The sequence below is a fragment of the Rhincodon typus genome, chromosome 6, assembly GCF_021869965.1.
Source record: "Rhincodon typus isolate 14 chromosome 6, sRhiTyp1.1, whole genome shotgun sequence".
NCBI classification, from domain to species: domain Eukaryota; kingdom Metazoa; phylum Chordata; class Chondrichthyes; order Orectolobiformes; family Rhincodontidae; genus Rhincodon; species Rhincodon typus.
In genome coordinates, this window is record NC_063337.1 from 107,336,676 (window position 1) to 107,354,725 (window position 18,050).

The 18,050-nt window shown below is 42.8% G+C and overlaps 1 protein-coding gene across 9 annotated transcripts in view; it reads left to right on the top strand.

Annotated features, from left to right (window-relative positions):
- LOC109916413 (phospholipid scramblase 1-like) overlaps positions 1-18,050 on the top strand; it is a 140,325-nt gene that overhangs the window by 85,623 nt on the left and 36,652 nt on the right. For 5 of the 9 annotated variants that reach the window (XM_048598386.1, XM_048598384.1, XM_048598387.1 and 2 more), the window contains 2 exons: positions 1,577-1,630; positions 5,834-5,953. The exons of 3 other annotated variants lie outside the window; for them this stretch is intronic. In XM_048598386.1, coding sequence (XP_048454343.1) covers positions 1,618-1,630; positions 5,834-5,953 — 133 coding nt within the window. In that variant the 5' untranslated portion in view covers positions 1,577-1,617. Of the gene's footprint in view, positions 1-1,576; positions 1,631-5,833; positions 5,954-18,050 lie in introns of those variants that run through there. One more of the 9 variants, XM_048598391.1, reaches the window with a different exon arrangement.

An 18,050-nucleotide genomic window follows, 5' to 3' on the forward strand; every position in this document is an offset into this window, starting at 1 on the left:
TATGAAGGAGCTGGCTTCAGTGATGGCATCGGCGGTTGGGGCTGGGACTTTGGTGCTCGATGACGAGGTGGCTGGTGAGCTGGGCAGGACTCTAGTGGTTGGTGGTATTTTGGCATCATCGAAGTCTGGAGTGGTTGGCACTGAGATGGCTGGTAAGCCCAGGTGGGACTCTGGTAGTTGGCAGTGAAATGGCAGCATGGAGGAGAGAGTGTTAACGTGGGGGAGAGATCAAGCCCTTGAGGAAAACCCAGTGTGGACCATCTGCAGGCCTATGGCTAAAGTAGGACTGTAATATTGAACTTTTTTTTATTTTTCTACTTTGCCACCATCTTAGGTACAAGGTACAATGTAAACTTTTAACTGTCCTTGCGTATCCCTGTACTTGAGCACACAATAATGAAACCTAATTCTAATTCTTCTTTTGTTAGTTGAGAATAGTTGTCACTTGAAGCGATTTAAAGTGTTCTTTCACGCAATCTATCATTCCATTGGTAGTTGTTGACATAAGCTGTTCTTCTCTGACTACCATTTGAACTAGTAAGTGAGACAAAGATGATCAGTTATCTTAAGAGGCAGAAAATTTATTCCAACTTCAACCATGATTTGTCTGGGATATCTTGTTGTGGAGGTACCAGTATTTGACTGGAGTGGTCAAAGTCAGAAGTCACACAACACCAGATTATAGTCCAACAGGTTTATTTTAAAATCCTAAACTTTCAGAGCGCTGCTCCTTCATCAGGTGAAGTGGGGAAAGGCGCACAGGCACAGAATATATAGACGGAAAGATAATGGCAAGATAATTCCAGGTAATTAAGAATGTACAAATAGTGTGAGTAGAGTCTCAACAGGCTGAAGACCAATCTTTGCAGGTAATCAAGAATGTAGAGATCAAGAGTAATCAAGTGATGTCAAGTGTCATAGCTTTTTCAGCTTGTTGTTTATCACAAGCACTGCATTGGCTGATGTGTTCCTTAATGTCTTAGACTAGATTCAGTCCCTTTGCTTGCATGGATACATTGTGAGGAGGAAATGGCCTAGTGGTATTTTCACTGCACTGTTAATCCAAAGACTTGGGTAATGTTCTGGTGACCTGTGTTTGAATCCCTCTCTGGCAGGTGGTGGAATTTGAGTTCAGGAAATATCTGGAATTAGGAGTCTAATGATGACTGAGAGTCCATTGCTAGTTGCCAGAGAAAAAATACCTGGTTCACTTTGGGGAAAGAAACTGCCTGGTCTGGACTACATGTGACTCCAGACCCACAGTAATGTGTTTAACTCATAAATGCCCTCTGGACAGTTAGGGATGGGCAATAAATGCTGGGCTAGCTGGCAATGCCGTTATCCTGTGAATGAATAAAGAAAAAATAATTCAGCATGTCTTTTCTTATTTCCTTAGGGATAATGACTGTACTTTCTTTGTACAAATGGCAACTTTACTAACCATTTTATCTTGTATGTGCAATACACTGTATCCTTTCATCACTGTTCCCTTTGGCACTTGGAAATTTGTAATGATTAGTTTTGTTCATCAAATTGTAGCTTGCCACTCTAATTTTTATTCTTATCTTCTCCCTAGATATTTATCAGTCATACTAAGTGGCAAAAGGAGCTCCGTTAATGGCTTCTCAAGGTCAGCTCAACTTGTATATTCACGAGCAGAGCATGTGCTAAAGAAAAGGATTAAAAAATGTTTACTGGGAAGAAAAATCATTGGCATTAATAGTTATAAGACTAAAAGGACTGAATGTTACATGCTCCCTCAGGTGTGTTTTTGGTAAAACACAAATAATAATTATTGGCCATTAGAGTTTGTTATAAGTTCAATCAACCCCAAGGCCACCTGGCCTGGAGGGTTCTCGTGGCACAGTGGTAGTATCCCTACCTCCTGAGCTAAGATATGTAGGTTCAAGTTGCACCTGCTCCAGAGGCATGTAGTAGAAGGGTCAAGCGGAATGAAGTGGGCAGGCAAATTTATTTAAAAAAAAAAAAAATAATAATTTTGGAAGTGCAGGTAGAAAGTGGGTACTGACTTTTTATAGGGTGCCATTTGTGCATTGGGACATCTCACAGAAAATAGTACCCTTCTTCATTCCTCCCTATATGGACAGTAAAACCCACCCCTTCACCCCGTCGCCTTCCCCCCTCCCCAAGGTCGTTTTGCTAGAGCTCTTCGGGAAAGTTTTTAAACTAGTTTGGCAGGGGGATGGCAACCGGAGCTACAGATCAGAAGATGGGGTAGCTGGTTTTCAGGCAGATACAGCATGCAGAGAATCTGTGAGGAAGGATAAGCAGTTGATAGGGCAAACTTGCAGTCAGTGCGATGGGTTGAAGTATGTCTATTTTAATGCAAGAAGTGTCAGGAATAAGAGTGACTAACTTAGAGCATGGATCAATACTTGGAGCTATGATGTTGTGGCCATTACGGAGACTTGGATAACACTGGGACAGGAATGGTTGCTGGATGTTCCGGGGTTTAGGTGTTTCGAAAGAAATAGGGAGGGAGGTAAGAGGTGGGGGAGTGGCATTGCTAATCAGGAATGGTATCACAGTTGCAGAAAGGGAGGTTGTTGTAGAGAGTTTGTCCACTGAGTCAGTCTGGGTGGAAGTCCGAAACCAGAAAGGAGCAGTAGCTTTATTGGGAGTCTTATATATACTCCCCAATAGCAACAGAGACACTGAGGAACAGATTGGGAAGCAGATTTTGGAAAGGTGCAGAAGTAATAGGTTTGTTGTCATGGGTGACTTGAACTTCCCTCGTATCGACTGGAACCTCCTAAGTGCAAATAGTTTGGATGGAGCAGATTTTGTCAGGTGTCGGGAAGGATTTCTGACTCGATATGTAGGTAGGCTGACTAGAGGGGAGGCCATATTGGATTTGGTGCTTGGCAACGAACTAAGTCAAGTGTCAGATCTCTTGGTGGGAGAGCATTTTGGTGATAGTGATCACAACTCCCTGACTTTTACTATAGTCATGGAGAGGGATAGGTGCAGGTGGTATGGGAAAGTATTTAATTGGGGAGGGGTAATTACAATGCTATTAGGCAAGAACTACAGAGTCCCAAGTGGAATCGGATGTTCTCCGGGAAATGCACGATAGAAATCATGCATTTAGGGAGCAGTTGCTACAAGTACTGAACAGGTTTGTCCCACTGGGCAAGGAAGGGATGGTAAGGCGAAGGAACCTTGGATGACAAGACACGTGGAACATCTAGTCAAGAGGAAGAAGGAAGCATACTTAAGGCTGAGGAAGCAAGAATCGGACAGGGCTCTAGAGGACTCCAGGAAAGAACTGGAGAACGGACTTAGACCGAGAAGGGGGTATGAAAAAGCCTTGGCGGGTAGGATTAAGGAGAACCCCAAGGAGTTCTATACTTGTGTGAGGAACAAGAGGATGGCCAGAGTGAGGGTAGGGCCGATCAGGGATAGTGGCAGGAACTTGTGCGCGGAGTTGGAGGAGGTAGGGGAGGTCCTTAATGAATACTTTGTTTCAGTATTCACCAGTGAGACGGACCTTGACGTTTGTGAGGACAGCGTGAAACAGGCTGACATGCTCGAACAGGTTGATTTTAGGAAGGAGGATGTGCTAGAAATTTTGAAAAACATGAGGATAGATAAGTCCCCTGGGCCAGAGGGGATATACCCAAGGTTGCTACGGGAAGCGAGGGAAGAGATTGCTGCGCCTTTGACAACGATCTTTGTGTCCTCACTGTCCACTGGAATAGTACCAGATGATTGGAGGGTGGCAAATGTTATTCCCTTGTTCAAGCAAGGGAATAGGGATAATCCTGGGAATTGCAGACCAGTCAGTCTGTCTTCTGTGTTGGGCAAATTTTATTGGAGAGGATTCTGAGAGATAGTAGTATTAATGATTATTTGGAAAAGCATAGTTTGGTCAGAAATAATCAGCACATGGCTTTTTGAGGGGCAGGTCATGCCTTACAAGCCTTATTGAATTCTTTGAGGATGTGGCAAAACGCATTGAAGATCGAGCAGTAGATGTGGTGTATATGGATTTTAGCAAGGAATTTGATAAGATTCCCCAAGGTAGGCTCATTCAGAAAGTAAGGAGGCATGGGATTCAGGGAAATTTGGCTGTCTGGTTACAAAATTGGCTGTCCAATAGAAGACAGAGAGTGGTAGTAGATGGAAAGTACTCAGCCTGGAGCTTGGTGACCAGTGGTGTTCCACAGGGATCTGTTTTGGGACCTCTGCTCTTTGTGATCTTAAATGATTTGGATGAGGAAGTGGAAGGGTGGGTTGGTAAGTTTGCCGTTGACACGAAAGTTGGTGGAGTTGTGGACAGCATGGAGGGCTGTTGTAGGTTGCAACGGGACATTGACAGGATGCAGAGCTGGGCGAAGAAGTGGCAGATGGAATTCAACCTGGAAAAGTGCGAAGTGATTCATTTTGGAAGGTCGAATTTGAACGCAGAATACAGGGTTAATGGTAGGATTCTTGGCAGTATGGAGGAACAGAGGAATCTTGAGGTCCATGTCCATAGATCTCTCAAAGTTGCTACCCAAGTTGATAGGGTTGTTAAGAAGGCATATGGTATGTTGGCTTTCATTGGCAGTGGAATTGAGTTTAAGAGCCGCTGCAGCTCTATAAAACCCTGGTTAGACTGCACTTGGAATATTGTGTTCAGTCTGGTTGCCTCATTATAGGAAGGATGTGGAAGCTTTAGAGAGGGTGCAGAGAAGATTTACCAGGATGCTGCCTGGACTGGAGGGCAGGTCTTTATGAGGAAAGGTCGAGGGAGCTAGGGCATTTTTCATTGGAGCGAAGAAGGATGAGAGGTGACTTGATAGAGGTGTACAAGATGATGAGAGGCATAGCTAGAGTGGATAGCCAGAGACTTTTTCCCAGGGCGGAAATGACAATCACGAGGGAGCATAATTTTAAGATGACTGGAGGAAGGTATATGGGAGGTAGGTTCTTTACACAGTTATGACTGCGTGGAATGCGCTGCTGGCAGTGGTAGTGGAGTCAGATACATTAGGGACATTCAAGCGACTCTTGGATAGGCACATGGATGATAGTAAAATGTAGGGTATGCAGGGTAGTTTGATCTTAGAGGAGGATAATGGGTCAGCACAACACCGTGGGCTGAAGGGCCTGTACTGTGCTGTACTGTTCCATGTTCTACGTTGTATTCTTCCTGTGTCTGTGCGGGTTTCCTCTGGGTGTTGCTCTTCAGAGGGATTGGTGTGGGCCCGATGGGCCAAATGGCCTGCTCCCACACCATAGGTATTCTGATTTTATTCTATGAAACGTTCCCTGCATAATGCCCTTTATTTACCTTGGTCTAGAGATCCATTGGGCCTTCATCCTTGGGCTGGATTTGTTAAATATTTCGTGTTACATTTGTCCATAAGGTACATCATAATTTGAATAGTCTGGTAGTGACATGGCAGTACAGTAAGTAACAGTTCTTCAGGTTGAAAACAGACTTGAAAATAGTGGTAGCTATAACTGCACATCCAGGCCATTAACTGGGTAAGGAAGCCTATCCAACATGTGAAGATAGTGGGAAGAAGATTGATTCCTGGCATAGATCTGTCCTGTAAGTTTTCAAAACAATTTCCTTGTGTAACCAAGAGACCTAAGCTTCTCTTCCAAGGACCATGAAGAAAAATTGAGCCTTTCCTGCTCATGCAAGGTAGAAGTATTGTCATGTTTGTGATGATACATTTACCTTCTATGTTGTAATAAATTATTTTCTACCTTAATATTAAAGAATAATAATGTACTTTTGTATGAGAAAAGATCTAAAATTAGTTTCATATCCAGTAGCTGTAGTTTTTAAAATTTCTTGCATTTTTTTTCTGTCCAGGCCCTTATTCCTACCCTGCGTATGGACCCACAGCACCTCCATATCCTCCAGTCCATCATCCACATGATCCATACCCACCACTTCTGAATCAGTATGGTGTTTCTCCAGCTGGCTCTGTTGGTAACAATTTTTCCTGAACTTGTAATTAAGTAATTTTCGATCTAGCCATTATTCATTTGTTCTTACAGTCCAATTTTGATAAATGTTTTATTATCTCAAAATAACTAAGATGTTGCGATAACTGTTAGGAATATATTCAATTTCCCACTGACCAAGTTCAAGGAAGTCAAGGGAAGATTTCAAATATTACGACTTTACGTAACAAACAAAATAAACCCCCTGCACAAACTAAAGATTACTTGATTTCGTTTTATTATTATCACTTGCCGAGATACAGTGGAAAGCATTGTATTGCTTGCTATCCAGGCAAATCATACCTTCGATAAGTACATCAGGGTAATAGAACAAAATGCAGAATATAGTGTTATAGCTGCAGACGAGGTGCTGGGAAAGATCAACTCTAATATGACAGGTTTCTTCAAAAGCCTGATAACAGCAGGGAAGAAGTTCTTTTTGAACCTGTTCGTACATGTTTTCAAACTTTTGTATCTTCTGCCTCATGGAAGAGAATATAACCAGGTAGGAGAGGTCTCTGATTATTTTGGTTGCTTTCCTGAGGCAACAGGAAGTGTAGACTGAGTCAATGGAAGGAAGGCTGGTTTGCGTGATGGACTGGGCTGTGTTCACAACTCTGTAATTTCTTGTGGTCTTGGGTAGAGCAGTTGCCATACCAAGCTGTGATGCATCCAGATAGGATACTTTCTATGGTGCATCTATAAAAATTGGTAAGAGTCATTGTTGATGTGACACATTTCCTTAGCATCCTGAGGAAGTAGAGGTGTTGGTGTGCTTTCTTGACCCTGGTGTCGGTGTGAATCGACCAGGACAGATAGTTGGTGATATTTACTCCTGAGAACTTGGAAATCGAAGCTCTCAACCACCTTCACTTCAGCACTGTTGATACTGTCAGGGGTATGTTCTCCACTCTGCTTCCTGAAGTGGATGGCCAACTCCTTTGTTTTGCTGACATTGAGGGAGAGATTGTTGTCTTTACACCATGCCACTAAGCTGTCTATCTCCTTCATGTACTCTGTCTCCTCGTTGTTTGAGATCTGACCCACTAAAGTGGTGTCATTAGCAAATTTTGTAAATGGATGTAACTAATACAGAAAAGATAGCCCTTATTATTGCTTAAGTGATCAATACCTCATGCTGCATATAGACAGTACAACACAATGTCTGCAGAGGTTTTCAATCTTTACTGGAAACAATCCAAAGCCACTACCAGCTACCAGTGGGCTAATCTCGCCCTGGTTTGTTGAGTTGTACGTCCAGTAACTGTCAAAAATCATTTCCCTTAGTCTCTTGAGAATTTACAAACCATCTTACAACAACACTGTTCTGAAGAAGGGTCACTGAACCCAAAGTGTTAGTTCTGGTTTCTCTCCACAGATGCTGTCAGACCTACTGAGATTTTCCAGCAATTTGTTTTTGTTACAACAGCACAGTTCGCTCTCATGATTCCTGCTCCAGTCTTGCTATGGTGAATCTTCCAGAGACTTTCAATATTTGTACGTTCCTTCTCTTCACCCAAAGGAGAAGCATTTCACTAGTTCACTGACTTTCAAAAATATTTTGTCCTCCTGCTGCTTGCAGGAACTTCTGCTCCCTTTCTCTCTATTCCAAGTCTCTGATACAATACATTGCAATGGCAAAACATCTGTCTCTTTTTCTTTCCGTTCAAATGTTACCCAGCAAATGCATTTCAATGCACTTAATCTGGGTATCAGTCTTCATAGTAACCAAGCCACATAGGTATGTCATTGGGGGAAAAAATTGGAAAAGGTTGCAAGATAGTCTTGGGGAGAGAAGACGGACAGGTCAAGGAGGCGGGGCTGGAGCCAGTAAAGGTGAGTGTAGGTTGGGAGTTGAGATGGGCGTTGGTCAGTTGAGGGAAGACAGACAGGTCAAGGAGGCGACGATGAGGCTAGTAGGTAGAAAGTGGGGAGAGATAGTAGGAACTGCAGATGCTGGAGAATCTGAGATAACAAGGTGTAGAGCTGGATGAACACAGCAGGCCAAGCAGCATCGGAGGGGCAGGAAAGCTGATGTTTCGGGCCTAGGCCCTTCAGAAATTTCTGAAATTTCTGTTCATCCAGCTCTACACCTTGTTACCTCGGGTAGGAAGTGGGGATGGGGGTTGGGCAGTGAGGTGGGAGGAGCGGATAGGTGGCAGAAAAGACTGACAGTCGAAGGATGTGGGGACGAGCTGGGCTGGACTTGGGATGAGGTCGGGGGTGGGGAGATTTTGAAGCTTGTGAAGTCCAAATTGAGACCATTGGGCTGCAGGGTTCCCGAGCAAAATATGAGGTGCTGTTCCTGCAGCCTTCGGGTGGTATCGTTGTGGCACTGGAGGAGGCCTAAGATGGACATGTCGTCCAAGGAGTGGGAGTGGGAGTGGGAGTGGGAAGGGGAGTTGAAGTGGTTCGCGACTGGGAGGTGCAGTTGTTTGTCACAAACCGAGCGTAGGTATTCCACAAAGTGGTCTCCAAGCCTCCGCTTGGTTTATCCACCTTCCGTCATCGACTTCCCCTCTCTCTATTTATTTCAGAGTCCCCTTCCCCTCCCCCATTTCTGAAGAAGGGTCCAGACCCGAAACGTCAGCTTTCCTGCTCCTCTGCTGCCTGGCCTGCTGTGTTCATCCAGCTGTACACCTTTTGTTATCTCAGAGTCTGGCATCAGCAGTTCCTACTACCTCTACTAGATAGTCTTCACTGCCTCATTAACTCAAGACAAAATGAAGTAGCTTATAACATAACACTCTCTTAACTTTTCATATGTAACACAGTGCTCTAAAAATGAAAAGAAGTTGCTGTTGTAAGTTCCCACAAAAGTATCAAAATATAATATTGTGCATACCTTATCAACAAACTTACTACACAGGGTACAAGGAATGCCTCCTCCCTTTTCACATTTTACCTTCTTTTGGAAGCTTTATAAGGCTCAATTGTTACACCCAATCTCGTGAGTCTGTTGGGGTTTCAAGGTCTGTTTATATCAGTTTGTGTCTCAACGATCAACCCAAGCATTCATTTTAGTACTCCGAGATAGTAGGAACTGCTGATGCTGGAGAATCTGAGATAACAAGTTGTAGAGCTGGATGAACACAGCAGGCCAGGCAGCATCAGGGGAGCAGGAAAGCTGACATTTTGGGACTGGACTCTTTTCCATCCTTTATTGTAGCAAATCTTCTCCTTTCTAATTCAAATAGATTTTTAAGCTTTTCATATTACAAAGAACAACATTGCAGATCAATGTACTATAGAACTTCTAAATTGGAAGAGGACTAAGTTCATTGTTATGAGAAGGGATCCATGCAGGGTAAAGAAGAACTGGAGACTGATGGGAATCAGGGAAATGGAACTATGAGTGGTCTTTATGAATGCAATGCCTCAAAGAGAGGCTAGCTACATTCCCAAGGGAGCAAGATGCAAGGAAGCTAAAAACATGGTTCCTTCAGTGACATGGGAGATATAGAGAATAGGCAAAAGAGGTGGGTGAATGATGCAAATTGGGTGAATTATTGAAGTGGAAACTAAGTTAAATGCAATAGGTTGAGAGGGGAAGTAAAGAGAAAGGTAAGATTGGTATCTTGAGAATCGAAAATAGAATAGCATTTAAATTAAAATGACCCAACGTCGTCTTTTGCCGTGAAAATAGTAAGCTGATCGTAAGAAATGAGATGAGTCCTATTAGGAGCAATGAGTGAAAATAGACTTGGAAGTGCAGGATAAGTCTAGAATAATGAGTTAATTGAAGGTGGATAAATCTGACAAGTGGATATACTGGAGGTCATGGATTGTGCAAAAACTGAAAACCAGGAGGCACCTAAAAGGCTGGCTGTGCTTAGATCGGATAAACCACCCGTCCAGATGTTTTTCACACCAGCTTGCTAAAGATAATGGAAATGGAAATAGCGAAGGGCTTGCTGTAATCTTACAAACCTCCCAGAGAAAAGCAAAATATTAAAGGATTAGTGAAAGGCAGATTTGACACCCTTTATTTAGAAAAGGGTTGAAGGACAATCCAAACAACTACAGACCAGTTACACTAGATAAAAGCAAAATACTGTGGATGCTGGGGAGCTGAAATAATAGCAGAAAGTGGTAGAGAAATCTAACAATTGTGGCAGCATCTGTGGAGAATGAAAGAGTTAACATTTTGAGCTGTTCTGAAGAAAAATCAGATCAGAATTGATAAGTTAACTTTGCAAATTTCAAGAGGAAGGGAAGGTGGTGGTGTAGTGGTATTGTCACTGGATTAATAATCCAGAAACCCAGCAAATACACTCGGCATGACTGTGAATCCTGCCATGCAGGGTGGTGAAACCTGTGTACACTTAGTGAAAGAAAATTTGGAATTAAAGTCTGCTGTCATGGAGAGAATTGTTGGTTGATGGGGCAAAAACCATGTGGTTCACTGATGTCCTTTTAAAGATAGAAAACGTTGCCATCCTGATCTGGCCTACATATGACTCCCAGATCCACAGCAATGATTTTTAAGTGTTTTAGAAGCCACTCGGTTGTTTCTAACCATGACAAAGCCTAATAAGCCTGACAGACCGACCAACATCAACCAAGACACCAGGAATGACTGTGGCACACAGAGCCTAGTGGTATTATTGCTGAACGACTAATCCAGAAACTGGGCTAATGTTCTGGGGACCTGGCTTCAAATCCTGCCATTGCAGATGTTGGAATTTGAATTTTATAAAGAATCTGGAATTAAGGGTCCAATAATGACCATTAAACCATTTGTTGATTGTCAGAAAAACCCATCCGGTTCACAAATGACTTTAGGGAAGGAAATCTGTCATCCTTACCTGGTCTGACCTGCACCTGACTCTAGACCCACAGCAATGTGGTCAGCTCTCAACTACCCTCTGGGCAATTATGGATGAGTAATAAGTACTGGCTTAACTGGAGACCTCCACATCCCAGAAGTAAATTTAAAAAAAAAAAAATTGTTGGTCCAGTTCTGTTCTGGCCAGTGGTAACCTGCAAGATGTTGATATTGGGGATTCAGCCATGGTATTGTCAAGGAATGTCAAGGGGGTGATGATTAGATGCTCCTTTGTAGAAGAAGGTTATCGCCTGGCACTTGGGTGGTGTGCATGTTACTTGCCACTTATCAGCCCAAGCTCAAATGTTGCTTAGTGGAGTTATCCAAGGGTCACAGCTAGGACCACTGTTTGTTTGGTTTGTTTTTTTTTTGTTTGCCCTTTTTAAATGACTTTGATTATGGAATGCAGACTAAAATTTCAAAACTTGCCAATGATGCCAGATGTGATGGAGTGACAAGCAGTAAGGATGATGTGAATTGTCTGCAAAATAAGATAGAAAGGCTGACAGAATGAACAAACATGGTTAGAATTTAGTACAGAGAAGTGTGAAGAAATGCATTTTGGTAGAAAGAAGAGTGAGAGGCTATATAGACTTAATGCCACAACTGTAAAATGTTCAGGAACAGAAGGACTGGGGATTGCAGCTGCATCAAGCTTTGAAGATGGCAGGACCTCTTGAGAAAGTGGTTATCAAAGCACGTAAGACCTTTTAACTTTTATCAATAGAGCTTTTGAGTACAAAAGCAGGGAAGTTATGAAACTCTGGCAAGGGCCCAACTAGAGTTTTACATCCAGTTCTGGTCACCACACTTAAAGGAAGATGTGAAGTTTCTTAACAGGATGTTAGAGATTTACCAGAATGGTTCTACGATTGAATTTGCACTACGAGAGGAGGTTGGAGAGGATAGCCTCCTTGGAGCAAAACAGATTGAAGGGAGATTTGATTTATAAGGATGTCATAATCTCATTCCATAAGGATGGTAGAAAAGAGAAAAACTCTTATGAGTGAATGGTACACATCTAGTGGAAACAGGTTTGATATTTTAGGCAAGAGTTGTCAGGAGCATGAATGAGGAAGAATTTTTTTAATGCAGTGAGTGGGAAATAGTTGGAGCTCACTGCGCATGAGGTGGTGAAAATGGAAACAATGATTTCAAAAGGAAATAGCTTGAGGACTCGGTGAAAATAAAGTTGCAGGGTTGCAAGGATGCAATGAGGGAGTGAAACTGAGTAGACTGGGCCCAGGAAACTGACAAACTCCTGTGCTGTAAATAACTGGGAGTTTATGGGAATGTTGGGGATCTTGCTCATTAGCTATAATGGCCAGTGGGGATCCCATCATTTATGTGGAGGAAGTCTGACAGAATTAAACTCTTCAGAGGTGTAAGTAACTGTTGCCAGATCTCCCCGTAGCTCTTTATTTTCTTCCGTTATTCATTCATGGGATGAGGGCATCACTGGCTAGGCAGCATTTATTGCCCATCCTTAATTGCCCAGAGGGCAGTTCAGAGTCAACCACATTGCTGTGGGTCTGGAGTCACATGTAGGCCAGACCAGGTAAGGATAGCTGTTTCCTTCCCTAAAGGACATTCGTGAACCAGATGGGTTTTTTCCGACAATTGGCAATGGATTCATGGTCATTATTAGACTTTTTTTATTCCAGATATTTATTGAATTCTAATTCCACCGTTTGCCGTGGCAGGATTCAAACCCAGGTCCCCAGAACATTGCCTGGGTCTCTAGATTAAGAGTCCAGCGACAATACCACTAGGCCATTGCCTCCCTGTGCTCACCCTTGCAGCACTACACCCACCAAAGGCCCAGAAACATGCAGAAGAGAGCCACCCAGGGGTAACAGGTAAGGGTAGGAGGTTGGCTTTCAGCATTTCTTTTCCCAACGTCAGATCCATGATCAGATACTCGATAATGGGGGATCACCCCCACCTAACTGCTACCTGCTCAGTGATCTACAAGGGTGTGGAAGAGGAATGGTCTCCATTTAATCCCTGAGCCACTAAACTGTGGTAGGCTCCGGGATAAAGACTATCATTGGCCCACTGATCAGCCTAATTGACATACAGTGGCTAGGAATCCCACGTCAGCACCTTTTTGTCCTCTGGACTTAATGGGGGTGCAGGGTGGGGAAGAAGCTCTCCCATGATTCTGGATGTCCGATTCCCAGGATTCTTGCTTGGATAGAAATTACATGACATAATTTGGGTTCACCTCATACTCCAGAAACTTGGGCGGTGAGGATTGAAATGAAGCCAACTGTTAAACATTTTAAAGATGTTTATCATATGTATTTTAAAAAAGATGAACTTTGAATCTTAAATAAAAAGCAGTTTGTTGGTTCCTATTATAGGGATCACAAGCAAATTTCCAGTTAAAGTCAACCATCTGCATACAATTAAACAAAATGAATGTGCACATAATATTCTATTCCCTAGAATTTAAAATTCTAAGGGGTAATATCTGTTGTTAAATTTCTCAAGATGCGATAAGCAGAATTCATAATTATTGTGAACACTTACTTTGACTGCCTGAAGAACGGTTGGAAAAATTCTCCACTTGCTGAATGTACAGATCATGTGTGTCCAGGTTCGATTAAATTATTTGTCTTGATATTAGGAGTTTCCATTGGTGAATTTATTATCAGAAATCTTAGCCTTCTTGATTCTTTACATAAGATTCTGAACAAAGTGGATGTTGTTCTGGTGGCAAAACGCAACTCAACATGAAAAACAGCTGAAGAACACTCTTGCTGTAGTTCTTGGTACATTCTTGCTCAGTCTGTTCTTTGGCATTATGGTGGTGTTAAGTTACCCACTTAGTAATCCTTAGCAACTATCCTACAATTTATACCTAGCTTATCATAGACAGTACAGAAGAGGTCTTTCAGCCCATTGAGTCTGCACCAACAAAAATTTCACTCAATCTACACCAATCCCACTTCCAGAATTTGGTCCATGAATGATATGACCCTTCAAGTGGTTGTGAGGTCTCCTAGGCAGCACGTTCCAGATTCCCATCACCCTCTGCATGACTTTTCTTTTCTTCAAATTCCCTCTAAACCTCTGCTAAATTCCCTCTAAACTACTTTAAAATTATGCCCCTTTGTTATTAATCCTTCAATGAAGGGAACAGCTGCTTTCTATTCACTCTGTCCATGGCCCTAATAATCTTGTACAACTTAATCAGGTCTGCCCTTCAACCTTCTCTACTCCAAAGAAAACAACCCAAGCTCATCCAGCTTCTCTTCAACACTGAAATGTTTCATCCCAGGCAACATCCTGGTGAATCTCCTCTGCACAGCCTCCGGTACAATCAGATCCTTCCTGTAGTGTGGTGACCAGAACCGTGCACTGTACTCCAGCTGTGGCTTAACCAAACTTTTATACAGCGCCGTGATCTATGCTCTTATGATCTATGCATGACTGATAAAGGCATGTGTCCTGTATGCCTTCCTAACTCCCCTATTAACCTGCCCTGCCACCTTTTAAGGATCTGGGAAAAAGCTCCCCAAGATCCCTCTTTCTCTAAGCCTCCTAGTGTTCTGCCATTCATTGTTTACTCCCCTTATCTTGTTACTTCTTCCAAAGTGCACCACCTGATATTCTTCAGGGTTAAATTCCACCTGCCACTGATCTGTCCATCTGTCCATCTGACCAATTCGCTTATGTTCTCTTGTAATCTAAGAGCTTCTTACTTAGTGTCAACCACCCAGCCAATCATTGTTTCATCTTCAAACTTATTGCTTATCCATGCCACGTTTTCTTCTGTATTATTTATGTATGTGTGCTATTTAGGCATCAAGATGCCTAACCAAGACATGAGCAATGGTATGGTTTATATGCTGTGTGCCACCAGTCTCCAAACTGGTTCAATCAGCTGCTTTTGTTGCTCTAATAAACTTGGATCATGCACATCCTTTCCAGGAGTTTGCCTGTCACTTGCCAAAGAACATGCAAACATACGTTCAGTTGCAAGAGGGGGAAAGAGAAGTAAAAAACCTCTGGTGTTTTCACTGTAATAAGATAAAGCCCAGTTGTAAGAAAGATTTTATTAAGCTGGAGAGGGTTCAGAAGAGATTTACCAGGAAGTTGCTGGGCATGGAAGGTTTGAATTATAAAGAAAGGCTGGATAGGTTGGGAATATTTTCACTGGAGTGTAGGAAGTTGAGAGGTGACCCTATAGAAGTTTATAAAAATAATGAGGGGTATAGATAGAGATAGGGGGACAAAAAAACAAGAACAGGTGCAGGCCAAAGTGGATACTTTTTTTAGTTCAGAGAGGTAAGTTGAATTACAACAAAACGATGAAAAACTAATGCAGTTATATCAAAAATCATACACAGAATGTTACTATCTTAAAAATGATGTCTTGATGTAAAGGGAGAGAAAAGACTTCAGGTTTAAAGTGTATTTATTTCAATGCATGAATGCATGAGACCTGACTGGTAAGGCAGATGAGCCCAGAGCATGGATTGGCTCTGGGGACTGGGATATTAGAGCCGTAATAGAAACATGGCTGAGAGAAGGGCAGGACTGGTAGCTCAATATTCCAGGATATAGAAGATACAGCCGTGACAGAAGTACGAGTAACCGAGGAGGGGGAGTTTTGATAAGGGACGATGTAACAACAGTGCTTAGAGAGGATGTTCTTAAGGGATCGTGAAATGAGGCCATATGGTTAGAACTTCCAAACAAGAAGGGGATTGTCATTCTGGGGGTCTATAATACAGTCCCAAATAGCCAGGAGGTACTGGAGGAGCAGATGTGTAGAGAAATTGCAGATACCTGTAGGAAGAATAGAGTAGTATTAGTTGGAGATTTTAATTTTCCCTGTATTGACTGGGTCACCCAGAGTGTGAAAGGCCCGGGCAGAGTGGAATTTGTCAAATGTGTCCAAGAAAGTTTCCTAAATCAACATGTAGAGGGCCCTACTTGGGAGACTGCAACACTGGAGCTCCTATTAGGAAAAGCGGTTGGGCAAGAGACTGAAGTGTCAGTTGGCAAGCATTTGGGTCAAGTGACCATAACTCTCTTGGTTTTAACATAGTTATGGAAAAAGATAGGACAGGTCCACAGGTTAAGGTGCTGAACTGGAGCAGGGCCAATTTAGGGGCCATTAGGCATCTAGCAGAGGTTGATTGGGTGAGTCTGTTTGAAGGAAAAGGAACGACCTGGCAAATGAGAGGCTTTTAAAAAGTGCAATATCAAGAATCCACGGACAGTATGTCCCTGTTAGGGTGAAGGGAAAAGATGGTAGATTTAGGGATCCCTGGCTGACAAGGGTTATTGAAGCTCTGGTCAGGAGAAAAAAAAGGGCATATATTGGGTTTAAGCTATCGGGCTCAAGTGAATCCCTAGATGACTATAAAAAGTGTAGGACCATTCCTTGGACGGAAATCGGAAGAGCAAAAAGAGGGTATGAGATGGATCTGGCGGATAAGGTTAAAGATAATCCCAAGAGGTTCTATGGCTATATTAAAAGTAAAAGGGTGGCAAGGGAGAGAACAAGTCCCCTTAATGATCAGCATGGCTGTCTGTGTGGAGCCACAGGAGATGGGGGAGATTTTTAATGAATATTTCTCCTCGGTGTTTACTGAAGAGAGATTCAAGGATGCTAAGGAAATAAGAGAAACAAGTGGGAATGTTTTGGACCACATACATATTACTGGAGAGGAGATGTTTGCAACCTTAAAGCGCATTAAAGTGGATATATCCCCTTGGTCATTGCGGGAGGCTAGGGAAGAAATTGCAGAGACTGCAAAGATTTTTGCTTCATCTTTAGCCACTGGTGAAGTTCTGGAAGAGGGTGGCTAATGTTGCTCCATTGTTTAAGAAAGATAGCAAAGACAACAAAGACAAGCCAGGGAACTATAGGCCAGTGAGCCTGATATCAGTGGTAGGCACGTTATTGGAGAGGATACTGAGGGACAGGTTCAACCAACATTTGGATAATCAAGGTCTGATAGATGAGGGTAGGGCAGTGGATGTTGTCTATATGGACCTTAGTAAGGCCTTTGACAAGGTCCCGCATGGCAGGCTGGTCATGAAAGTTAGGTTGCATGGGATCCAGGTAAAGTTAGCTAATTGGATTCAAAATTGGCTTGATGGTAGGAAGTAGAGGGTCATGATTGAAGGTTGTTTCTTGGACTGGAGGCCTGTGACTAGTGGTGTGCCACGGGACAGTGCTGCGACCTTTTGTTATTTGTTATTCACATAAATGATCTGGATGTGAATGTACAAGGCATGATTAGTAAGTTTGTGGATGATACAAAATTAGGAGGTATCGTTGATAGCGAGATAAGTTATCACAAATTCGAGGGATCTTGATCAGATGGGGAAGTGGGCTGAGGATTGCCAAATGCAATTCAGTACAGATAAGTGTGAGGTGTTGCACTTTGAAAAGTCAAATTAAGGTAGAACTTATACAGTGAACGGTAAGGTCCTGAGGAGTGTTGTGGAACAGAGGGACCTAGGAGTACAAGTACATAGTTCAGTGAAAGCAGCATCACAGGTAGATAGGGTGGTGAAGAAGGCATTTAGCATGCTGGCCTTCATCGGTCAAGGCATTGAGTATATGCATTGGGACATTACGTTACAGTTGCAGAAGTTGTTGGTGAGGCCGCACATGGAGTATTGTGTACGGTTTTGGTCACCCTGTTATAGGAAAGACATAGTTCAACTGGAAAATGTGCAAAGAAGATTTATGATGATGTTGCCAGGACTAGTAGGCCCGAATAATGGAGAGAGGTTGGCCAAGATAGGACTTTATTCCTTGGAATGTAGGAGAGTGAGGGGTGACCTTATTGAGGTGTGTAAGATCATGATGGGAATAGATAGGATAAATGCATATAGTCTTTTACCCAGGGATGGGGAATTGAAAACTCGAGGGCATAGAGTTAAGGTGAGACGGGAACGATTTAAGAAGGACCTGAGGGACAACTTCTCCATGCAGAGAGTGATGCGTATATGGAATGAGCTGCCAGAGAAAGTGGTTGAGACAGGTACAATAGCAAGATTTGAAAAACATTTGGATAGGAACATGGATGTGAATGGTTTAGAGGGATATGGACCAAATGTGGGCAGTTGGAAACAGCTGTGTGGTCAGCATGGACCAGTTTCGACTGAAGGGCCTGTTTCCATGCTGTATTACTCTATGACTCAATGGAGACCATTACATAGTCAGGCAGATGACAAATGGGCAGAAGTTCATCAAATTGTACTACTGGTGAGTTATAGAAAG